This window comes from Conger conger, chromosome 13, assembly GCF_963514075.1.
Source record: "Conger conger chromosome 13, fConCon1.1, whole genome shotgun sequence".
NCBI lineage: Eukaryota > Metazoa > Chordata > Actinopteri > Anguilliformes > Congridae > Conger > Conger conger.
Genome location: NC_083772.1, coordinates 34,668,203 through 34,692,620, shown reverse-complemented (window position 1 = coordinate 34,692,620; position 24,418 = coordinate 34,668,203). Strand labels below are relative to the sequence as shown.

At 43.9% G+C, this 24,418-nt stretch overlaps 1 protein-coding gene across 5 annotated transcripts in view; it reads right to left on the bottom strand.

The window, feature by feature from the left end:
* LOC133107675 (neural cell adhesion molecule 1-like) overlaps positions 1 to 24,418 on the bottom strand; it is a 209,556-nt gene that overhangs the window by 52,719 nt on the left and 132,419 nt on the right. For 2 of the 5 annotated variants that reach the window (XM_061216738.1, XM_061216740.1), the window contains exons 2-10: positions 21,205 to 21,279; positions 18,515 to 18,724; positions 16,307 to 16,450; positions 14,453 to 14,590; positions 13,586 to 13,703; positions 8,639 to 8,799; positions 7,646 to 7,788; positions 7,366 to 7,389; positions 627 to 656 (exon numbers count right to left, since the gene is read on the bottom strand). In XM_061216738.1, the coding sequence (XP_061072722.1) occupies positions 627 to 656; positions 7,366 to 7,389; positions 7,646 to 7,788; positions 8,639 to 8,799; positions 13,586 to 13,703; positions 14,453 to 14,590; positions 16,307 to 16,450; positions 18,515 to 18,724; positions 21,205 to 21,279 (1,043 nt within the window). The remainder of the gene's footprint in view (positions 1 to 626; positions 657 to 7,365; positions 7,390 to 7,645; positions 7,789 to 8,638; positions 8,800 to 13,585; positions 13,704 to 14,452; positions 14,591 to 16,306; positions 16,451 to 18,514; positions 18,725 to 21,204; positions 21,280 to 24,418) is intronic. The other 3 variants (XM_061216739.1, XM_061216741.1, XM_061216742.1) reach the window with 2 other exon arrangements.

Below are 24,418 nucleotides of genomic sequence, written 5' to 3'. Positions count from 1 at the left end.
TACGCCACCTCCCCCAGAACTGATTGATTGCTGAGGGGGGAAAATCAACAACCAGGCATACAGCCTCTGTTCCCTCAATTAGAGTACCACTGGATTCAGTTCATTAGCTTTATTCATGCATTTATTGTCTGGAACAGTCTAGAGTGTCTGGCGAACAGGACACCCAGCACTCCCAACTCCACGATTGACAGGGCAGATTTGCGAAGCGAAGACCTTGTTTGGTGTACAAACATTTTCAAAGATATCTCGAATATTTCCACTGTAATTGCTCATTACATTTGTTTGCCGTGCCTCATAACTCATAATAAAACAGACTGGTCTTCAAATCATGCAATAATTCTCTTGTGGTGTTCCCTAAATGTGTTTACCATGTTAATTAGATTATGCGTATATCCTGTGCATCTCCATATAACACGCTAGTACAGCTGCCTAAGGAATTTTAGACTGCGGCGTCGTAGAGTGGCACATAATTACAGAAATAGCACTGCTGCAAACCGATTTTTCACCCTCTGTGTCACTTCAATGTCACGGTATTAGACATAATGAAATAAAAGAGTTTTCTATGACATGAATGGGCTACGCTAGCATTAGTGTGGAGACTCTGGCTACGTGTTTAGTAGCCATACCTTGTGTTTCTCGGGTCGAGTCCAGGACGCCTGGAGAAAACAGACAGGGGAATAAAAAAAACACCAAAAAAACACCAAGAAAAAAGGACAAAATCATCCATAAAAACGATTCCTCAAGTCACACAGTTCAGAAGACATGCACTGCATTGAAATGCGCATGCGCGATTCTTCGTGGGCAATGTACGTTTTACCTGCTCTAGTCCAGTGAAATGGGCTTATGTTAAAAAAAAAAAGTGTTTTCATAAAAAAGAGACATGTTAATTTGCATGATCAAACATTCGGAGATTCACTAAACAATTACTGTACATTAGATACATTTAGACTGAGAGTTTATTTTTTTTGCAATAAGATATCGGCTTACACTTCCACTGGTGGTCCATGGCAGAGAGGCTCTGTCACTTTTCCACATTAAATTAACTTTCATACAGCCACGACGTCTTTCAGGAACAAATCCCAAACATTTTTCCGAAACCGTGTCTGTAACTGACTGCTGTAGCAACATTCTCCTGCAGGTGTCCAATCAACTGGGGGGAGAAGCTTTCATGTAATGGGGCGGTGGATAGCCTTACCCATCCCTTGGCTACACTTGGCCCAGAAAAGCTCCGTGCCAAGGTGGGCAGTGGCATGGGCAAGGTGAGATTCCAGGGACACATCACAGAACGAGGAGCCAGGGCCTTTTGTGCATACGCCAGCCTCTGGTCCATCACATCTTGGTTGTTGCGTTTCCTGTGAGCTTACAGCCACAGGAAATGCAACTTCCAAGATACGATCTTGATATGTGACTGGCCAAAAGTCTGCAAACCGCGATAGGTAAAGCAGAAAAGGCATTCCAGGTTTCACAGAGTCACTATCATCTATCGGTGCAGGATTTAGTGTGAAAATATTCAAGGGTTGAGCGGTAACTCATCCAAAGTTTGTTTGGACGAGACTGAAGACCCCTAGCACTGTTTAATTACCTGACTTTTACCAGTCAGATTCATGACAATATGAGGAGCCGCACTCTATGCAAGTACACAAAGATATTTGTGTACAAGAGTTTGGACGAAACTGAAGACCCTTAGCACTGTTTTAACTACCTGACTTTTACCAGTCAGATTCATGACAATACGAGGAGCCGCACTCTATGCAAGTACACAAAGATACACAAAGATTGTGTACTTGCATAGGCTAAGATATTAGCGTAGCCTAAGAACTATAGCAATCACCTGCATGTGAATGTGGCCATGGATACTGTGGAGCAGGTATGTGAAGGGCTATAGGAATGGATTGTCACTCCATTTAAGAGCATCTGCTAAATGATGAAACTAATCGCAACAGCCGCTGCAATATTGTTCAACTTTGGGATTTTTTAAAACCGGTGTTGAAAAGGTTCAGGATAATAGGTCTACAAGCTAAAGGGTCCTTGCTGATTGGTTCATGCGTTTTGGAGAATGACAGTGACGGTCTCTGATTGGCTGTGTGTTTCTGAGGAAAAACAGAGACCATCAGATTAGTCCATTTGTCTTAAGGAAGTATTGACCGACCTGATTAATCTATTCATTTATACAGAATGAAAATGACCTTCTGATTAGTTCATGCATTTTCAGGGAGTGACAGAGAGACACCGACTGGTTAATGCATCCTGCGTGAAGGTGACTGATTGCTTGTGTGTTTTCTGCACGTGACTCTGATTGGTTTGTGTCTTTATTGTGGGAGTGGCAGAGATCCTCTGGACAAATCCAAATTCAAACCATGGAGCCGCAAACAGCTAAAATGCAAGCCGACAACCTACCAAAACCATCGGACTAGAAGAGCCTCAAAGCCCTGTACATGCCGTGATGGAAATGGAGAAAAATGGGGGCAATTTGGGAGCGATTCTAAGCCAGCCATCTGTGACCAAAAAGTGACTAGTCATTAGCATTCCGATCAACACCCTCGAGTTTTACAAATTCATTCGGGGGCACTGGCTTCAAACCACACTCCTTTTAAACATCTCAGCACATAATGTCAATCTGGAATCAATAGTTAATTCTGTCTGCTATTTATCCACTCTGGACACCCGATATACAAACATCCCCTCCCCCCACGAGCTTTCGCTCACATTCAGGTCTGGTTTGTGAGGTGAATACACATGCACAAGCGCCACTCGTTACGACAACCATTCCGATGACCGGGCGGGGCCACGGCACGATGCGCCAGAACACGCGACATCATCGCAGCCTGTGATGGATCCGCATTTGCAACGTGTTGGGATGCGGGCTGCACCCCAGCAGTGGCAAATGGGAGGCGTGGGCAGATGAGAGATGACTATGAACACGTCTGGAGATGAGGTGTGACAGAATGGAACACGTCGGAACACGACGCAAACGGCCAGAACAGCGCTCAGCTTGTCACCACGTAGCAAAAACTATTAAAAAACTGATAAACTGTTAAAAAACTATTTCACTTCGATTTATTTATTGCTTTTATCGATTCATTCCGCCTGGCAGGAAAGAAAATGAGCTTGAAATTTAAGAGTTGAGACTATACTTTTATAAAATGATGCCATAGAAGTGAGCCTTTTGAATGCAAGGCCACAAAAATGGCTTCACCATTAATGTCCCCCATAACTGTGAATGAGCATGTTCTGCACTCAGAACTCGATAAGTAGTGCAAACAAAGTCTGAAAAGGTCACTGTCAAGCACTAATTACAATCATTTAAAAAATACAAAAGACATAAAAAACATTATTGCAATTATAAAACTTGGAACTCAATTGAATTGAGGTTTTTTTTCCACAGATGAAATCATTTGATTGGCAAGAACCATAGAGCTGAAATATCTTTATCTCCACCAGCGCTTTTATTTTGGCGCATCTCGACCGGTACTGGAGGAATCCAGGGACTACCCAACAGAACACAGGCTGTTATCACCTGCACACATTTCTCTGCCTGTCTCTGGGACACTCCCATCTGAATTTACATCTTTTGTTTTTCGAGATTTCCCACAGCAGATTGCGACAAGCCTCACTAATAAATAAATAAATAAATAAACCAAATGAGCAAGGGCACGGTAAAGACTATGAGCAAGGGCACGGTGAGGAACCCAAAAGTCCAAAATTAATCAACGCGCAATTTTCATCAAGAAAATCAAGCAGTCGTCCAATCAGCGACGGACTATAATAACCCCCTCCCAGGAGCCGGGTTTCACCGCTCGGACCTCTGGATTCCGCTCACGAGTTGGCGCGAGCAGCCAGGCAGCCTCCAGAGAAGTTGCAGGGGGGGATTTCTATCATCCCCGACGTGCTGTGGGGGAACGGCTGCAGCGCCGTATTTACTTTGATGGATTGTTTCACTCCGAGGTCATGTGGCATTAGCCTCCATCTCTTTCTGCTCAAACCTGAACTTTCTGCACTGAAATGCTGCAGGACCCGCACCGGCGTGTCAGAGACATTATGAGTGATAGGCGGTGGGGAGAGTTCTCGGGTCCCTGCGGTTTACCTGGCTAAATGCTGACATCGGTATGGGGAGTCTGGGGCAAAACCTAATGCGCACAACACCCCACTATTAATTATTTTTATTATTATGACAAAAATAAAATTCTTATTATTATTATTGTCATTACTCATCGACACAGAATGACACTGTGTGTCTTGACCAAGGGTGCCCAGTCATGTGCTATGGAGGGCTCAAGAGTGTGTTTGAATTACAACCAAGTGCTACACCAGCTGATTTCACCGATTAGTTCTCTCCTCTCTTGTTGAAGGTGTGCATATTCGTTAAATCAGCGGGTGTAGTGACTGGCTGGACTGAAAACCTACATACTCTTGGCCCTCCATGGCACATGACTGGGCAGCCCGGACTTGAGCCAAAATGGCTGTTTCTCCACCATTCCACACCAGGCAAGATTGCAGGTAAATTGCCTTCCTCCCTTATCTGCTTCTATTCCAGACCATCGCAGTCCTACCTGCCATGCCAGTCCCTCACTCTGACACCGTATCGCCCATCTCAGCGCTGCCTGCCTGCCTCCACCCTGCCCGTCTCTCAGCTCAGCTAACACTTCCCATCAGCACCATGGGGTAAGCTCCTCACACTCACGGCACTTCATGGGGCTCATCCCCATGGCTACCCATAAGTCTTCAGTCAAGGTCACAGGTCAAATGGAGAGACAGAGGACATGAGCAGCCTATATGATATCGCCACTGTCCACACCCTGATAAACAACATAAGACTGAGAAACCAATTAACCTCGATGAGAAGTTATTACAAAAACCTCAACCTTAAAGCTACCTAAAGACACATTACACATTACACTTGTGCTAAAGTTACGACACAAGGAACCAAAGTTCTCAGTGAAATGTAGCGTGTCCGCACATACTCAGAGCAAAAGAACAAAGTAAATAGCTTCTAGCATAGAGTTTATTTATTTTTAGTTGGCATTCACTAATATAGTTAGTGAACTAGTACAAATGCATTAATTAAGCATGACACTGATACTTTTAGTTCATGTATTTGTTAACTACTAATGTATGAGTTGCATGAGCATGTACTGTATATATGAGTAAACAATAGGATAAACTTTTAAACTTTTAATTTAATTACTGCTTTTTTCATTCCAATTCATTTCATGAATTGGCATGTAGAAATGTAGTTAACATGAATTAATGATGTAGAGATACATAAACAAAGTTGTACAGATTGGCTTCTTAGTACTTAGTTAACAACTACACTAGTTAATGCCAATTTGTGTAACCTTACTTAGATACCGATGTATCTTATGAACCCTATCACTGCGAGGTCAATGATTTGCACATACGCACCTGGCTTCCTAACAATGGGAAAGTACCATACAGTGCAGCACATCTACAAATATACACTCAGTGAGCGCTTTATTTAGCTGATGTGTGGTATCTATTAGTTTGTTTTTAGTCTTCTGCTGCTGTAGCCTATCCACTTAGAGGTTTGAGTTCAGAGATGTTCCTCAGCATACCACTGTTGTAATGCGTGGGTATTCATGTTACGGACTCCTTCCTGTCAGCTTTGACCAGTCTGGCCCTTCTCCACTGACCTCTCTCATTAACAATGCGGTTTTTGTCCACAAGAACTGCTGCCGACTGGATTTGTTTTAGTTTTTTGTACCATTCTCTATACACCCGAGAGACTAGAGACTCTAAATATAGAGATCAGCAGTTTCTGAGATATTCAAACCACCCCTGTCTGGCAGTCACTTAGATCATATTTCTTCCCCATTCTGATATTTGGTCTGAAAAACATCTGAACCTCTTGACTATGTTTGCATGCTTGTATGCATTTAAATGCTGCCACATGATTGGCTGAATAAATATTTGCATTAACAAGCTGGTGTACAGGTCTAACTAATTAAGCTCAGTGAGTCTAAATTAGAACAAGCTAAAGCACATTAATGGGAGGTGGAGCTAGGTGAAAAAACTGTCCATCGGGGCTGGTATAGAATGCGGATTCTGGGGCTTGATTATTCAGAGACACGGAAAGATCTAGAAACGAAGGCGGTTGTGTAAAGTTGCTCATTAGCTTTTTCTTTTCCGCCGGCTATGCCCTCGCCCGTTCTCCCCGGCGGTGAGTTACAGCTTTAATGAGACTCAGAGACCAGAGAGACACATTAAACGCAACCAAAAAAATAGCAGCACGTTTTAGCTCACTCGCTGTCTTTGGCACTGGTTAGGTCGGAAAAGAGATTGAGAAAGTACCCTGGGAGAGATGAAGGAATAGAGGAGAGAGAGAACTAGAAAAAGAGGGAGAGAGAGGGCACAATAGAGCAAGAGAGGTAGAGAAACAGAGAGGTATAGATAGAGAGAGAGAGAGAGAGAGAGAGAGAGAGAGAGAGAGAGAGAGAGAGAGAGATAGAGCGAGAATGAGAGATAAGATATTCTCCAACAGACTGAATATTGACCCCAGTGGTGTTGGTTGGTAGGTATCAATGGCAGTTTTTGTTGGATGTAGTTGCTTTTTCAATTGTTTGCTTGTTTGTTTTTAGATGAGAATGTAATGGAATCAAACCAGGCCCTCAGCTGCCAATTACATTTATTTATTTATTTTTTTCTGTTGGTGCGAAGCTGAGCAGCACTTCACTGAGCCATGCAGGCACACACACACAAACACAAACACAAACACAAACGCACAAACGGGACAAGCGTTGTGCGAGTAGGTGTTTGGGCGCCTCTCTCCCTTTCTGGGGGAGCAGGCCGAAATGGAACGGAACGTTCCATTCGAGTGAGCGGTTGGGTGAGAACATGGGGTGATGGAGGGGGTGTCCTGCCCCCCCACTCATAGACCACCCCTCCACACCACCACCACCACCACCCCCCCTCACCCCCGCGATGACAATGGAAATGGCACGACTGGAAGATGACAAACCAGGTGGATGATGGACTTTCTTTTTACCCCCTTTAGAAGAAGCAAAAGAAAATGACAAGCCAGGTATCGCGTCAGAGGACACTTCCCATCTAACTCTCCGTCTGGAAGGGAATCTTCAGAAGATATTTGGCTCCGTAGTGATCATGCAAACATCGTTCTACATCAAATTCACCAACCCTGATAAGATCATTGCTACTATTCATTTCCTTTTGAGAAAGAATGGCAGGATTTTTTTAATTGAGAAAAGTTTTTTTTTTTTCAACCAACCGAAAAAACATTATTGAATCCTAACTCTTAAACTGATTCTATCAGGGTTTTTGTTTTTTAAATGGATATTTGATATCGACGTAGGTATAGCAATTACTGTACCTGACGTCCAGATTTCATACCTGATATATCCCAATAACAGGTTCCTGCAGAGGAAGAAACCAGTGTATGAAAGGAGCAGAAGAGATCCCAGCCTGGTCCTACAAAGGGAGCTTGGACTGGCTTGTTCTGCATGGTTCCCCTGAGCTATGGGTCTCTTAATGGCTTCTATGGGGTGGGATGCGGTTGAGCTAGCTTTTGGGTTACGCTCAATATTCAGTGGAGGAAAAACAGAACGGAGGTCCGGTCGTAGCCGTCACCGTAGCTCTGAATGACCGTGACCGCGAGCGGGGCGGGGCGTACCTGCTCTCCTTCGGTGAAGACGCGGCGTCCGAAGCTCCAGACGATGCTGGGGGTGGGGTCACCGGTCGCCTCGCAGGTCAGCGTGACCATCTCGTCCAGCTCTGAGGCCGTCTGGTTGTCCAGGAAGGTGATTTTGGGCTTCACTGAAAGGCAGAGATACTTTTATTATGAACGATACAATGGGTGAAGGAGTGATGCCACACAGTAGCGCTAGAATTGCATTTTATGACATCTCTTACACTTTGCGGTTCAGGTCCCTACTCAGATAAAATGAGTTGCTGTCTGTTGTGGTCTTCTGTTGTAAAATTTCTCAGAAGCAAAAGAGGAACATCTTGTCGCCTCATGACTCACCATACACTGAAGCAGACACGTTTTTTTCCACGTATAAAGAATGAAAAATGGGGAAAAAAGGATTTCCGTCATTGTTGTTATCAGGGTTCATGTAGCCCCCTTAATGAAATTCCCAACTGACTTCCATTCATTTCTTCCGGCCAGGAACAGACAGTCCTTTGTAGCACAATTACCCATAATCCATAGAGCAGCCATTCATAATGAATGGAATGTTAGCTAACTGTTGCTACCATGCATTTCTACGAGTGTTTACAGCTAATGCTAGCACCTGACGTATCACAAGAGAATGCAGTCCAAGTCTTTCTGGTACAACAAAGAAGCATTCAGCCCCCATGGGTGATAGATCGTCTTTCCAGTGACTCACTATCCTTTGCCTTTAGAACAGTTTAATTTTGTTTTGGTGCCTACTAATACACTTCTGACCTTCCCACATTTAAACTTTCACGAAGACATGGGCTAATTTTGATAGTACTCCCAGTGTTGAGTGTGACTCTGTGTTTAACGCTCATTGTTTTGCATCACTGATAAGAAGGGGCTTGATAAGCTGTAATTAGATAAGCTATTTGTGGTTATATTCCCATTCGGTTGACTGGTCTGCCTGTAACATTGAGGTTTTAGGTAATAATGCAGCGCTGTATGTACCAAACACTTTCAGGCTGATTTCCTCCTCAGTACTTCCTGCTTTGTTCTTGGCGATGCACACATAGTCCCCCTCGTCCACCTTCTGCGTGTCCCTGATGGTCATTTCAGAGCCATCTTCGTTGAAGCTGTATTTGTCTCCGCTTTCAAGGATCACATTATCTCTGTAAAAGAAAAAAACACAATAAAAATAAACAATTCTGACACACCCACACACATACAGACATTTCCTTGATTCTCCATTGTCTGAAAAAAAAGAAAAAGAAAACTACCTCATTAATGACCCCTCTTGCTAATAAGGCACCTACAGGTAACGGCCACATAAAAGAAAACAGCAAGGTCAGCAAGGCCTTAATCACTGATAGTACTTTGCAGGCATACCATCATAAACCCTGCTCCTACCACATGGCTGAGGCAAAGCAGGTGTGGGCTTGGTTCATAGGGGGCAGTAGGCCCCAGTGCAGTGATGGGGACACTGTGCTGTAGGAGATGCCGTCTTTCAGATGAGATGTTAAACCAAGAACCTGGTTCTTTCAGATGAGATCATGAAAGATGAAAGATCCCATGACACTCTTCGCAAAAAGTAGGGAGTTCCCCAGGCTAATTTCCCAACCTGGCTCCCTCAACCTGACACCTTATCATCCCCTGATTTAACTGGTAAATTGTTCTCCACCTTGTTTGGTGACCATTCTGGCACAAAATGGCTGCTGTTGCATCACCCAGGTGGGTGCTACACATTGGTGCTGGTTGAAGCCAGTCCCCTCCCCCCATCACTGTAAAGCGCTTTGAGCCGCCGGCGGATGAGAAAAGCGCTATATAAATGCATACTGTGTCAAACCAGTATTGCCAGGTCTGAAAACTATTTCCAGCCTCTCAAAAAACTGTCCAGTTAGTGGGTGGTGTAAGGAGTGCGAAGCACTGAAAACTTTTGGGTAAACACATGACTCCACTTCTGCCGCACGCTGCCTCATTTTAAAATGCGGTCGGAAAAACCCCAACCGGCGTCTTTGATTTCTTCATCTGTGATTTCATCTTCAAAGTGGCAGGGCTGACAATGGAGGAAGCAGCTGTGTAAAACGCACTTTGTGTCCCTCATTTACAAGCTCTCTCTCTCCTGCGTCGGCAGCACAGCCCTCTGATGTAGGAGCTGTCACAGCCCGGCTCCAGCACGGCACCGCAGCGTATAAATAAACAAGTGATAATCTCACGGCACGCACCGCAGGATACGAGACCTTAGGCAAACCCTCCGAAACCGGAGCGTCATCCGCTGATTGGAAATTCCGACTTGTGCTGAAAAATAGGTGGCCGTTTACCTTTTTTTCCCCCCGATTCCGGGTGAAATGGAAAACCTAAAATGAACAAATAAATGAAACAAAGTTGTCTGTCAAAGTTAAGGGAAATTGCGTTGCTCGTGCATTGCGGTCCGGTGGAAGCGTGGCCCGGTCTCTCATTACAGGGCCAGGCCGAGTGGCGGGGTTTGATTTGTAAAAGAGCGGGCTGATCCATCACGCGTGAGGGAACCTGCAGGCGCCCACATTAGTCAGCTGTGCGCAGGGAGGGAGGGCGGGCCGTGAATTAGAATACCGCGCGTTCACTTCTGCAGAGGTTTCCAGTTAATAAATAAACAATTAAAACAAATGAAATGTCCTCTGTTTCAGTTTAAAAAAAAAAAGGGGGCATTTAATTTTAAATTAAATGGCTGCGTTCTGACCTCGGGTTTACGGGCCCTGTGAATCCCCTCGTCATTCCTACTGTCCCTCCGAGAGGGATAAAGACAGAGAGAGAGAGATATAAAGAGAGACAGAGAGATATATAAAGAGAGATAGAGCAGAGAGAGCTAGACACAGAGAGTGAACAAGACAGAGACAGACATAGAGTGAGAGAGGGTGTGCGAGAGTGAGAGACACAGTGAGTGAGACAGAGAGACAGAGAGAGAGAATGAGAGTGAGGGAGAGAGAAGAAAGAGAAGGAGGTATTACGGTCGTTCCCTCTACTCCTGTGGCCGTTTTCCATTCCTCTTTTCACAGCTATGACATCCGCTCTCAGGCTCCTCCCCCTCCTCTTCCCTGAATGGACTCAAGGGGAGCCCCTCCCCCCCCCACACAAAACACCAATCACGAGGATCTCAGTGCGGAGTCGCAGCTATGCATACAGAGGCCCATCAGCCGCTCGATAGTTACCGAGATTAACAAAACAGCTATTGACGGAGTTACCGCCCCGATGCCTCCGCTGCTTAATCCATAAACCGATTTTCTCTCGCGTTGAGTTTGGAATTTATCGTTTCATTTATTTCGCCGGGTAGTCGGCTGGGAGCTCCAGGGCTATGGAAGCAGAGACTAGGGGTCGACCGTGACATGCAGGAAAATCTCCCATCAGCTCGTCTGGCTTCTGCGTCAGCACTGGCACCGTTCCCATCAGATGCCAGCCATAGGGCTTGCCTCGGGCCGCCATTTTGTTTCAAAAGCACTTGGCCCGCAGCGATTTGAACTCGCATCGACAATCGATATGCTTGTGGGGTCGCCACAGGTACTGGATTAGGACAATAACCAGACTGATCGCACAGGGGCTAACTGTGGCTCTCATGAAAGCGTTTCTTTCTCTTGACACATGAGAGGAAAGGAAGTAAACGGGGACGGAAAAAAGTCAAAAATAAGTTTTTGAGCAAACGGGTGCACCGTCTGCCTGCTACACTGCATTCTGCACAGTTTGCTATTTATCCTTACACACACACACATTTGTTCTCTTGCTATTTCCAGATACAGTACGTTTACGATAAAAAAAAGAAATCAATTACAGTCTTGTACGGAGACCAACAACAAGGGGAATCATCTTGTGTCAGCAGGACACAAGTGAGATTTCAGCACTGGAGAAATATCCAAAATTTGACAAATGCGTTCTAAAAAGAATACATCTGGCACCCAGTGTGGGCCCGAGAGTGTCCATTTCCCATCCTAATTTTAAACGGGTACATGTGTGAATCTCACTGTCGATTCGGGAGTGTAGACATCCACGGTTCTCCTCCCTGAAATGAGGGCTCATATTTTGCAACGTCATATTTATGCAAAAAACATACATCATGTCACGTGGGAAATCGTTCTTCAAACAGCTTGGAAAAATAGCACTTTGATCCTAAAATATGCCTACTTTGACCAAAATTGGATTCTAAAATATTCATACTTTGCACAAAAAATATGCATGCGGGCCTTTGACCGAATGTGTCAACCAGCGGCCCGCCGAAAGCAATTCTGAGCTCAAACATCCCGAACTCGAACTTGATTTCCCCAAATCCCAGTATGTGCATTTCTCCAGAAGCCTGTAAGCAATGGCAGGGACCCCCTCAGTAAAGCAGCTTTGGCATAAGTCTGTACCACAGGCTGCTGAAACGCAGAGGAACTACAAAGGAACCAGTCAAACCAGCCGCATGTGGGAAGCTTTCGGTCACAGACGAGCAACTGCATTTGTCTCCGATAACACGGGCTACGTTCTGGAAGCACACCAGGAAACCCTCGAAGGCGCGATGCCAAACGCGGTCCGTTTAACCTCTAACGCCCGCGTCGCGGTATCGACGATTGACATTTGGCCAAGCAATTTCCCCAAAGTTGACGACCTTGCGGGAGATGTTAAAAAGGTTTCTGATGCATCGTCCGAGCTGCGCGGCTCTTATAAAGAATGTAATAAGAGAGCAAGGTTCAGGCCAACATCGCCACGCGTTCCCCGCTGCGTTTTCATCATAGTTTCAGCGGACTGCACAGCCCCGAGAGAGAACAATCCGGTCCCAATAGGAGCTGATGGATCAAGCGGTTAGCTCAGATCATATTACGTTTGCATGTCTCTTTTTTATTTTTTCAAGGCTAATACTTTGGAGAAATCATGAACAAGGAATGCCGTAGCTTTAATTACAGCTGAGCTATTTGATATTTCATAACCCCCGAACATGACAAACGACAAAAGATGTGCTGTGTCAATGAAAAGGAAAACATGGAGGCTTACAGACAGAGATGGGATCACAGTACAGAAAATGCATGGAGAAGAACTGAACCCCCGCCATAAGGGAGGAACTGCATATATGTATACAAGTTGGCCTTACTATGGACTACACAACGGTGGCATAAATAAAGTGCACACTCAGAAATAATGGGGCATTTGTGGTACATTTCTCGCTGTTGAAGGAACACATTTCCCAAATGTACCCTTACAAAGTACAACAATGTTCTATTTCTGTACAAACAAGTACATTTAGAAGCAAATAAGGCACACATGAATTATGTGTTGCTGGCTAGGGGTACAAGGTTATGTACCATTCCAAGTATGTGTGTGTATCATTTTTGGCTCATTTTCATACCTGTGTGGATTCAGGTTCTGTGGCACAATAACAGGGTCGGTATGGGTCAAGTTTCTGTGAGGCAGTAGCTGTGTTAATGTGGATCTAGGTTCCGTCTGACACAGTAGCAATCCATCCTCTGTCCAGGTTCTGTCAAATCCGGTTATGAACGTGGATCCAGAGAGGAAGAGGAGGACCAAGAGGCGGAACTTGGGGCTGGAACGTCTGCAGTGAGCTACGGGTGCTGACAGAATGACTGGAGACCAATGGAGTTTTCACCAAACCGTTCAATTAACGGGTCGATTCCAGACAGACTAAATCAAAAGACTCCCATTTTTGTCGGTTACGTACACCTAGGTTGTCAGGACCCAATACTATTGCTTACAAGCTGTTATGATTTTGACAATCCGAGGAAAATCAGGTTGTACGAGACGTGCACGTGTCATGGAGGGCCGAGAGTCTGCAGGTTTTCATTCCAACCCATCACTACACCAGCTGATGTCCCTAGTTCGCTCCCTCCACTCTGGTTGAAGGCGCATTTATTAGTGGAACTAGCTGGTGTCGTGATAGGTTGGAATGAAAACCTCCATGGCACATGACAGGGCACCCCTGAGTTAGCGGTAGCTTACCGGGCCCAAGTCACAGTGGGTTCTGGGTAACCGTCGGCGTCGCAGGCCAGCGTCACAGGCGGTTCACCGTCCGCGGTGGCGTTCATTTCTGCCTGCCTGACCCTGATGGTGGGCTGAACTGAAATGGAAGAGGCGATGATGTAAACGTTTCTCCATCCGCAAACGCACGGCACGCAAAGGCACAACACATCAGTATTAACGCAAACACAGGAACACACGTCGGAGTGTGACTTACATACGCAGACTATGGACTGAGATATGCGGCAGAAAAACATGCACCAAAATATAGCATGTAAATGTAATCCACACACCAAAATTGATATTTGAACACATATTGGTAGCAATCTCAGAACAGCATTTTAACACTCATTCATATTCATACACATTAATTTAGCATTTTAATATACACAACAAAACAATACTGACTTAAAATAAACCTAAAGTGAAAGAGCAGGGAGGTTTGTCACAAAGCCGGATTACTGAGTTAAGTGAGTAAGTTCGCAGAGTAAAACTTGGAGCAGCTCTTTCTACATCAGACCGTGTTCCAGTTTTGGAAGGGTCCGGGTTTTATTCAGTGAACTTATGCAGCTAACTCAATAATCCGGCTTCGTTATATACCCCCCATGGTGTTTCAGAAGGTACTATTTAAAAACATGCTTGCAGATTGATAAGGAGGATCAAAGACAAATTTGACACACCCATCCTCAGGACTTTACTGCAATATTGAGAAAGCCAGGAGAAATGGAGGAGAAATGGAGGGAAAATGGGGAGGGGGAGGGGGAGAGAAAGCATGAGAGAAAGAACAGAGGGAGAGAGGTGGAAAGAGAGAGAGAGCCAGGAGAGGAAGATGCATGAGTGTGGGCCTACCATTAACGATGACCTTTATGACCCGGAAGGCGATCTCTCCCCTGGCCATGATGAGGCCCTCGCAGGTGTACGACCCCTCATCCGTCTTCTTAATGCCCCGGATCTGCAGGTGGTTGTTGGCCAGGATCTTGAAACGGACTGAGCGGGACACAGACAGCACATAGCGGCCCTCTGCTTTAACCAGCTAGATGTGAAGGGGCTGGGTATTCTCTCATTTGGGGCTGGGTATTGTGCATTGTGTGTTTGGCCATGCTAGACAAAAGCCTGACTGGCTAAGCTGCATAGTAGCGTGACTGTCCATCCTTTACAGCGACGTGCTGTTCCATTGTGTAGCTGTAATGTGATTAGCTATGCAACATCGGAACCAGGACTGGCTAGGCTGAAACCACGACATTTGTTGGCTCTCCAAGCTGCCGCAGCACTGTGATTGGCCAAGCTGTAACAGCAGTGTGATTGGTCCAAGCGGCAAAAAACTTCCTGATCTTGTTGAAAGGTGTTGCTCACTAGCACCAGTGTGGGGCTGGCCCCAGTTTAGGTGTTTCAGCCACCAGATTCAATGCATCAAAGTCAATGGCAACAATACAGTACAAATTCTGCACAGTCACTGTATCACCGGATACAAGGTCCCCCTTTTCCCCCACTACGATCCAAAATGGCTGTGCCCGCAAACTTCACTTCCGCACAGACAAAAAGGTTTGGATGGGTGACATCACAGACACTTTGTTTTGTATTTTCCTCCAGTCTAAGAACTGGCCAGGCCGTAACAGCAGTGCAACTGGCTGGGTTGCAGCAGTAGTTCAGCAGTCCAGCCACACTATAAATCAGCTGCATCCACTATGAGTCTTTGGGGCCCATTTTAGGCTGTGAGGCGTCCATTCTGAAGTGCACTATGGCAGGGGCTGGGAGGCTGGGGACGCACGCTGTAAGCCAGTGCGCTGCTAGCAGTGCCTGCGGCCCTCCACATTAGCTCAGCTCGCTAATGTAGCCCCGCTACTCAGCCCTCCTGTGCTTTATTAGTGTAAAGCCTGCCCAGAGCCCACGCTGACACCCACTGAAGCTAATGAAGCGAAAATAAAAGTAATTAACTGACTGAAATCAATATGCAGCGCAATGTGCAGCAAACCGTGTGGATAAATTGGCGTAGGTTATGAGGGCGATTGCAACACTACTGATACGAACCCGCCTTCCCTTCAAACAACACAACCCACAGGTTTCATCAGGAGACCACTGACGCCTGACTTTAGTGTGACCAACACAGAACTGCACTATGTTTCAAAGGGGTTCGTCTGAAGACACGGTGAAACATAAGTTATTCATGGATAGTTTTCAGGTCTCTATTGTATTGCTCACAATTAGCTGGTCTTGAGCACAACAAAAAACAAAACCTGTTCAGCATTGGGGGGGGTGTCAACATTAAAACAGCACTACAAACTTAAAGGACAAACCTTTATAAGCATGCTTTTGCTACGCAACAATTAAGATCAAAAAGTGGAGTTTCTGAAGAACAAGGCTTATTGGGCACAAAAGGTGCAAATGACATAGAAGAAAACATTTAAAGTTAAATGCCAAAAAGTGAAGCAAAAATACCTTCTGTGGGGGCTGTTCAGTTTTTTAGATTTACCATTACATTACATGACATTAATGGCATTTGGCAGACGCTCTTATCCAGAGCGATTTACAGTTGATTTTATACGAAGCAGGAGACAATCCTGCCCTGGAGCAATGCAGGGTTAAGGGCCTTGCTCAAGGGCCCAACGGCTGTGCGGATCCTATTATGGCTACACTGGGAATTGAACCAGCGACCTTGCGGGTCCCAGTCATGTACCTGAACCACTACGCTACAGGCCGGCTTACCATCTTTGGCGGTCTGGATCTTGGCGCCCTTGTGTTTCCAGATGACTCTGGGGGGAGGCAGACTGACCACGTCGCAGACGATGTTGGCATCTTCTCCTTCGTTGAACTCCTGGGGGGACTCGGCACTGGTGAAAGTCAGTTTTTCTGAAAATAAGAAAAGAAACGTGACTCTTCTGCTCTCATCATCATTCAATCTGTGAAGCCAAAATATCGCCGCATTAACATTTAAATTTGTCTGGATGACCTTGCAAAGGTTCCTGCTCCATGAGATGTGCTCGTTCTACTATTTGTTTTTTTTATTTTTTAAAGCAAGGTCGCATTTAATCTGCGAAAACAAAATATTGCTGCATTAACATTTAAATTCTCCTCAACGTTCGCTTACAAAGGCTCCTTCTCCGTGAATATCGCTCGTTCTTCTGTTTATCTCTCTCTCTCTTCGTAAGCAGGGGCACAATGAATCTGCAAACCCAAACTATTGGTGCATTAACTTTTACGTTCTTCAAGATTACAAAATTATACTCTGCGTGCCGTTTTTGTAAGCAAGGTCTGTAATCGTTCATGAAGCATAAGAAGTATTTAGGGAAAAGACTAAGAAAACTCATTAGTCACAATGAGCAGGATCATTAGGTATTGTGCCGTGGTCATTTAGGAGTTTGTGGAACTGATGGTAATTCATTGAAGAGGTAGAAAATAATGAAATCCACCATATGCAAATGGTCAGCTGAGAGAACCAAAATGTCCTTTTCATCAAAAGCCAAGTTAAACAGTTCCTATGGCCTTTCCACCTCATTATTAAAACTAATAACAAAAATATCTTCACCAAATTTGGACACCATACTGTCCCAAATCAGCCTCCGCTACCATAAAGCAGCGTGTATTATCACAGAGTATTTTAACTTTTAATTGTGCAACACCAGTATGTTTTTTCAACAAAGAATAATTGGTACCATAGAGATGGAAGCCTCCCATACTTGATAATAAGTAACTAGGGATTGTGTAATGACTGCAGTGAATCAGGACATCAATTTAACATTTCAGTTGAAAAATGTAGGTCCTCCAGCATAGTCTTCCCGTCACTTGGTATTTAAAATGCTGGAATATTTATGTTAATACGAGGACCTGGAACAGGAGAATCAATCAAGAACCAGATCCATAAACTGGTCCCCCAGCCTCTGTTAATAGAGGGGAGAAGGGGAAGCAGCACTCCATTAAATGAGTTCACATTGAAACCAACCTCATTTCACATATTTTAGTATTATGGACAAAATGAATATATTGAAAGAAGAACAGTTAAGCTAATGCTAACACGCTCAGCTACTTTAGCCTTCCGCACATCAAAGCTCTGTAAACTGAACAGTTCAGCATTCTGTAAATGTCGATGTCATAAATTTGCGGATAAATTTGGTAACAGATAGCTCCTGGCATAATTTCAGGTGCCTGGTATTATAAATGTGTGGGAGGTATCTTAAATTGAAAGCATACAGTATATTCGAAGGTTGATGGTGGCCTAAAGCCTGATTAATTCTTTGTTGCATGACCTTTCGACAAGTCCTTGAAATTTTGTATTTGTACTTTGGCGAAGGTCTTTGATGAGGGTTCCGCTGTCTCTATAGTAACAAGACGCCAAACAGCTGAGGTTTACATTTTTGAAAACACGCAGGCGCCTGGCTTAGCCTATCCATGACAAGACATTTCAGTGTGTTCTATCTGGCTGTCCAATCAGCACTGCGTCACAAATATGACCGTGTCGACATAACAAAATTCTACAGGTACGCAACACTGAGAACAAGTGTCACGTAACCATTTTTTCAGTTGAAAACATATCATTTTTGTCATACAGGTTGTATGACAAAGTATAAATCAGGCTTAACCTTATCAGTCACAAGAGTGCCATACAGCACTCAAGCTTAACTACCGTAAAATCCCAAGAGTGCCATAAGACACTTGCAACCTTTTACCTTTTCAACCAGTCCCAATGGCTGCTGTACTATTGTTTTGAGCCCCTGTTGAAACCCTACTAAATTCTCTCAATTTTCTCAACCAAAGCCAAAACCCCTTGGGATTTGGCTGGAGCCGATTCATACTGGGCTTGGGACTGAAAGGGTGAGGACTCCTCGTTGTTGCAGGCCACACACTTAAAGACATGTAGCATGTTTAACATTCAGGCTTGTGTCTGCACATAGGCTCAAACACGCGTGTAAATCTTACGGTATATCCTCAGGTTGATGGTGGCCTCAGAGTCCTGGTCGCCGTTGCGGGCCACGCACTTGTAGACGCCGGCGTTGTCGATGCCGGCGTTGTAGATGATGAGCGTGGAGGACGACTCGTCATTTCGGGTGACGCTGACATCCTGCCGGTTGGGCAGGATCTTCTCCCCGCTCGGCCAGTACCAGTCGATTTCCTTTGCGTCGCCAACCACTGGACCGACAGCAGAAACAGGCCTGTCAGGTACGCTACTGAAACGCATGCATACACATGGAACTGCACCCGCACTGAACATTCGCATACACATACACACAGCCAGAATACACACACTTCACATGTATATCCACACCAAACATATAATTATGCACATTATTATCACACAGTACCCATGTAAAACCCAAACAAGCGCATACTGTGTACATACCTAACATGAGGCTTGTCACGGTGCTACGTCCATCGAAAACACCACTGTTACCGATATTACCAGTATCAAACTTCCCTTTAAACTGATCACTGTTGATACTGAATATACTCTAAAGTCTGATGCAGTCTGATGAAAAACCCCACTGCTTAATAGCTAATATTCCTGTCTCAGTTTCTTCCCTCCATATAGGAAACATTAAGCTTTGATCCTAGTTGTGTAGTATTTCCGGTGATTTATGCAGTTATTTTCTACTTTTGTTGTCATCAGTGCTTCTTAAAGGAAGACAATTCCACAAAACTACCCTTTAGAATAAGAAAACGGAAAAGCTTGCACTTTCCAGTAAAAAAAAAAAAAAAAAAAGCTTTTAAAAGTTTTATTTGATTATTGATTGAATGAAAAGCCAGACAGACAGAACGGTAAAAAATGTAATAAAAGCACAAACTGTTTTGGACAGAATTTCAAAATTGATACGCTTACAATAGCTTTTTTTCTATAAATTATGAATCCAATCTCACATTTTTGTGAGAAAAAAAAAAAAAACTCTAGAGGCCTGTCTCCCCATACCTCATACAAGTCTGACACCTATACAGAAGTGTTTCTGGTGTGGAGTTCTGTTCTGTGTAGTTCTTATAACACCTCCAAATGTCTGATGGGCCTCCTACAGACATATCAGGACACTGGCATAAGGCCCTGCCTGCTTGTCAGATTTGAATATTATTTTACTGTGTCTGATGATCTTCAGCAGTTTACAGTGGAAAATGTCAAAAGATTGTATTCTAATCTTATTACAGGACAAAGTAATCTGGCCAGTATATGCCATACTGATAAAGATAATTTAAAGTTTTTACATTTTAACATAACAGTGAAACACAGAATTGTGAAACAGTTTAGGCACATCAGTTTTGGTATTCAGATTCCATACCAAAAATGTTACCGAGAGATTGCAGTCCCTGTAATAACTTAAAAACCTAGCCTAGCCACAAGAAGAGCGCTTTCCTTACATACACGAGGGGGTATATATTAAACACTAAGACACCTGACATTGGTCTGAAGTAGACTGTACGGAATTCATTAATGTTTTAAAAAGCAATGCTCAGATGTTAGGTGCACCACCTGCAAATTGTAAAATAAAATATCTTGAAGGACCTGTCATATGATAGGCTACGCCATTTCATGTTTTTTGGAAGGGTAAAGCAAAGTCATTCTCTCATGCATTTTAAGCGCGTTTCCTTCAACTCTGTGAAAGAAAAATAGGCTTTTGGAAATTATACCTCACCCAGGGAAGCTGTGCTATATCCTGCCTTACCTCATTAAACCATAAACACTGTAAAAGTCCAATACCCCATGGATTCATAAGTACCGATCCAGAATGAACAGAAACATTTGCCTACACTTATACGCGCACATAATTATTATATATCATATTACTTATCCTCAAACGGTACAGAGTCGCCTTACTGATAATTACATATCATACCATTACAGTATTTCAATCACCAAGCATAATAATGTACGTCCATCCACCATAGAATAATGGGGAAGTAATGAGGTGATGCCTTTTCTCTTATCCTCACAGAAAGAGGTCAGTTGGTTTGTGCTTCAAAACTAGTCATTTCAGCAAAAAATGGACGGGAGTGAATTTGGAGCCTGACAACTGGGAGGGATGGTGATGCTGCTGACAGTCATTAGGGACGACTGATGCTCCTAGTGCTCTGTAAACACAGTACAATGGGACGGCGCCACAAAATCAATTATGTTACTCCAAAGTTAAATATCCTTTAACATGTTAAATTCAAATATCCTCTTATTTTTCTGGGCTTGTCGCCTTCTTGTGGAAACGTTTCCCTACTGTTTTCTGCTTAGCTGCACCTTATTTTGGGTGAATATAAAGTCAGCATACATCTCAGAGCAGTTTTTCTACAGATGCTTTATTAAATAAAGTTGTGTCAAGAGGCTGTGCTAATGCTGCCCATTGAAACACTGGCATTGGCAATGTTAAAGTGGCCGTAGGGCTGTTTTCAAATTAGTCCACACAGCAGACGTCATAGCAGATAGCAACTGCTTTCATAAACAATCACCTCATTAACATTTCACTTAAAATATGTTTTTTTGTGATTCATATTACATAATGCCTGCAGAAGACATACTGTATGTTAATGTTATAGTGTATTTTTTGTAAATTGAACTGAATAATTCTCATATTGCATTATGTCTGCAGGTCACATACTCCAGGGTCATAGGAATCGAACAGTGACCTTGGGACACCTACCTTCACACAGAAAGAACTTGGACTCTCCAACACTGATCTCAGCTTGGGCAGGCCTGATGTCCACCTGCAGAGAAACTGAAACAAAGAAAATCCAACATTACCACAGGGCATGGATTATCAACTCATGGTCTTCAAGCACCAATAACTGCTGCTTTCCCACCCTCCGTTTACCTGGGAGACAGTCTGGCCAATCAGTAGCACTAACTGTTCAGTTAATTACCCGGGAGAAAAGAAAACGAGGACTGGATTTGGATTTTATGGCCAGATTTTTACTACTACACCCCAAGTGTCTGTCTTTGGCAAGACTGTGCATGATCCTCTGTGGGTGTGGATCATATCCTAGTATAAGTTCCTTTTGACCTCAGTACAAGTCCTCCTTATCTACTTTATAAACTGTGTTTGTGTATATCATTTTGACTGGGTGGCAGTTCAGTGTGGATGTATTTCTAAATGCCAGGCCTAAAAATATACCTTTTAAAAGATGCGCGCTAGCTGAAAATGAATGTACTTTTCCACAAGGTCAACGTCCCAAAGAGTTCTTGACATTGTACCAGTATAAAAGTAGAGCTATTTATTCAAACAATACACTTTAAAAATCAATTGTTAAATTGCACTTTAACAACTCATATTACGCCTGTCCCGTTTTGTGTTTGACATGACATTTAAGAGATACGAAAAGATATACTTTATTAAACTCTTTGGAGTAGTTTGTCCTCTGAATTTCACCCATCCTAGCTACTACTATCAGTGGGCAGCCACAGTGCAGCGCCCAGGGACCAACTCCAGTTCCGAGGCCAGTGACGTAGACTGTTTGCGTGTTTTACACACAATCCATTTATATAGCTGCAGAGTCACTAGAGACATTCTCGGTTAGTACCTTGTGCAAGGATATCGGGTGATTTATTAAAAAAACAATACACTTCAAGAACAATACAACCTATAATTAAATTACATTTATGAGTGCTGCTTTAACAACACCAACAACACACTTAAGCCTCAACTGTTTTGTGATTGAAAATAAATAGAAATTTACGAATTTACAGACTGTTTTATTAGGAGCGACTAACAGAGTTTACTTTTTTACACACATTATCCCTTTATGTATCTACATAGTCACTTGAGGATATCGGATTTAGTAGCCCCCATCTGGGTAAAACCCACAACCACTGAAATGCAAGCCCAACTTGCAAACCACTACACTACCGTCATCCTGACAGCACACTGAACTTGACTGACTCCAGAATACGCCATGCCCGGAGTCACAGCCCTGCTGTCATTCCCGCACTTTCATAACCTGTGACATCGGCAAAGAACTCGCCCGTGAGTGTCGGACCAGGGTCACCTCAGTTCACGCGCCTGCTCCAATTCCATTACAACAGGGGGGTACGTGCTCAAACCTCGTTCTTAAATCCCACTCCTACTCCGCAAAAACCAATCACCATATAAATTGTGCTCTTGATTACGGTTTATCAGAGGGATTGCGTGGAGGTAACAGTGTCTGGGTGGAAGGGACGCCTCTCATGGAGTCGTGTAAAGATGTAGCATGCTTGAACCTGATCCACCAGCGGTGACCAGGCTTGCTGCACATTAGCCTCCCCTCCTGGGACAGAGTGCAGTGCTAAGCTCCTGCATGAGAAGTAGGATAGGGCGTGAGGACTAAATCCCATTTGGAACAAACTTTGTTTTGTTGGATGGCGTCCCAGACATGCAGCTTTCTGTTTTCAAATGAGAAAGTCTTCACTCAGAATGATACAGGGGAAAGAAATACTGAAAGCTAATACATTTCAACTATAAATTCCATCTGTGTGCAGTTAAGAATTTAGGAGGAGGGATTTATGATGGTTTAAACAGCTTCAACCCCCCGGGGGGGAAAGATTAGGCAGACGAAAAACATTGCTCCCTCTTATCCGTGTGTTTGGATATTTCCAGGGGCCACACAGAGACAGGCAGAAGGACCAAAGCATAAAGTACCATGCAATCAAGGGGCTCTTAACCCGACGGGCTTGCTGCGGTGCAACTGGTTATGTTGGGTCCAAATACACAGGAGCAGACTAGCGTTAGCGCCATGTAGCTGCTCCATGTCAGCTCTGCTTCACTGCTAACCCCGCCAATCTGTTCACGTCTGAAAAACTGCTCCACTACGTCTCTTTTGGGAACACTGAAGCACAAAAAAAGACAGATGGGGAAAGGGAATATGAGAAATTTCTCTCGCCAGTATCTTTAGTATGGGCTTAGAGGTCCGACCTGATGAGAACAGCCGTCAATCAAAGCGAGAACAAGGGAGGAGATGAGGGGGAGTGCAGACTAAGCTTGTATCGTACACCTGAAAACAAGCCTGTATCACCAGAGAATCTCTATGATATACAACTGAAAGAGCCTTGACTGAAAGGGGGGCTATGGAAACAAAACCGTGTAAAGATCGTCAGAATGCGTCATAATTCTGAGCTACAAGCTGAAATGAGCAGAGGGCAGCAAAGTTAACAGTGCAGAAATATCAGAAATTAACAGTGCGGAAAGAGCCAGGTCAATGCAAGGGGCTTTCTTTCGCATTAAAACCCGCCACATTATTGAGGAATTTATTGAGGTATGGCAGGAGATGAAATCACGCAAACTAAGGTCTCATCAGTGTCGAAATGAAATGCACTGGACAGCTTATAGGATGGGTGCTATTCACACATTATGTAACGTCGGAAATGTACTCAACAGGATAACGTGGGCAGCAAACTCTGTTTCTGCTTCCGTTTTATCACTGTTTCAAATGCTTAATAACTATGCAGAAGCTATTTTTAAAATAAAATTTGTTCTGCATCAAAAACTAATTACCAGCAAAACAACATTCACAAAATAGTCGGGTAAAGAACAGACAACTCAAGTTCCATTTTCTCCTCTGAAATTCTTCAAACTCAAGTTCAGTTTTCTCCTTCTAAATGCATTTCAGGTCAGCAATTCAAGCACCTGCCAAAAACCAATGTCTTTTTAAAGCTTTGCTGAAATCCAGTATGTAACGGCCTTCAGAATTTCAGAGAAACTCATAAAAACATGAAAGGGAGACAAATCCACCCCAAATCTCCCAACCGAATTATGCCATCTGGGATACTTTACCAGAACTTATCCCCAAAATCCACCAAAACAGCTCAGTTCAGCAAACCTGCTTTACGTACAAGAAGAATATCTGTCATCTGATGTACAACCAGAATATCAGACCAGGTGTTTT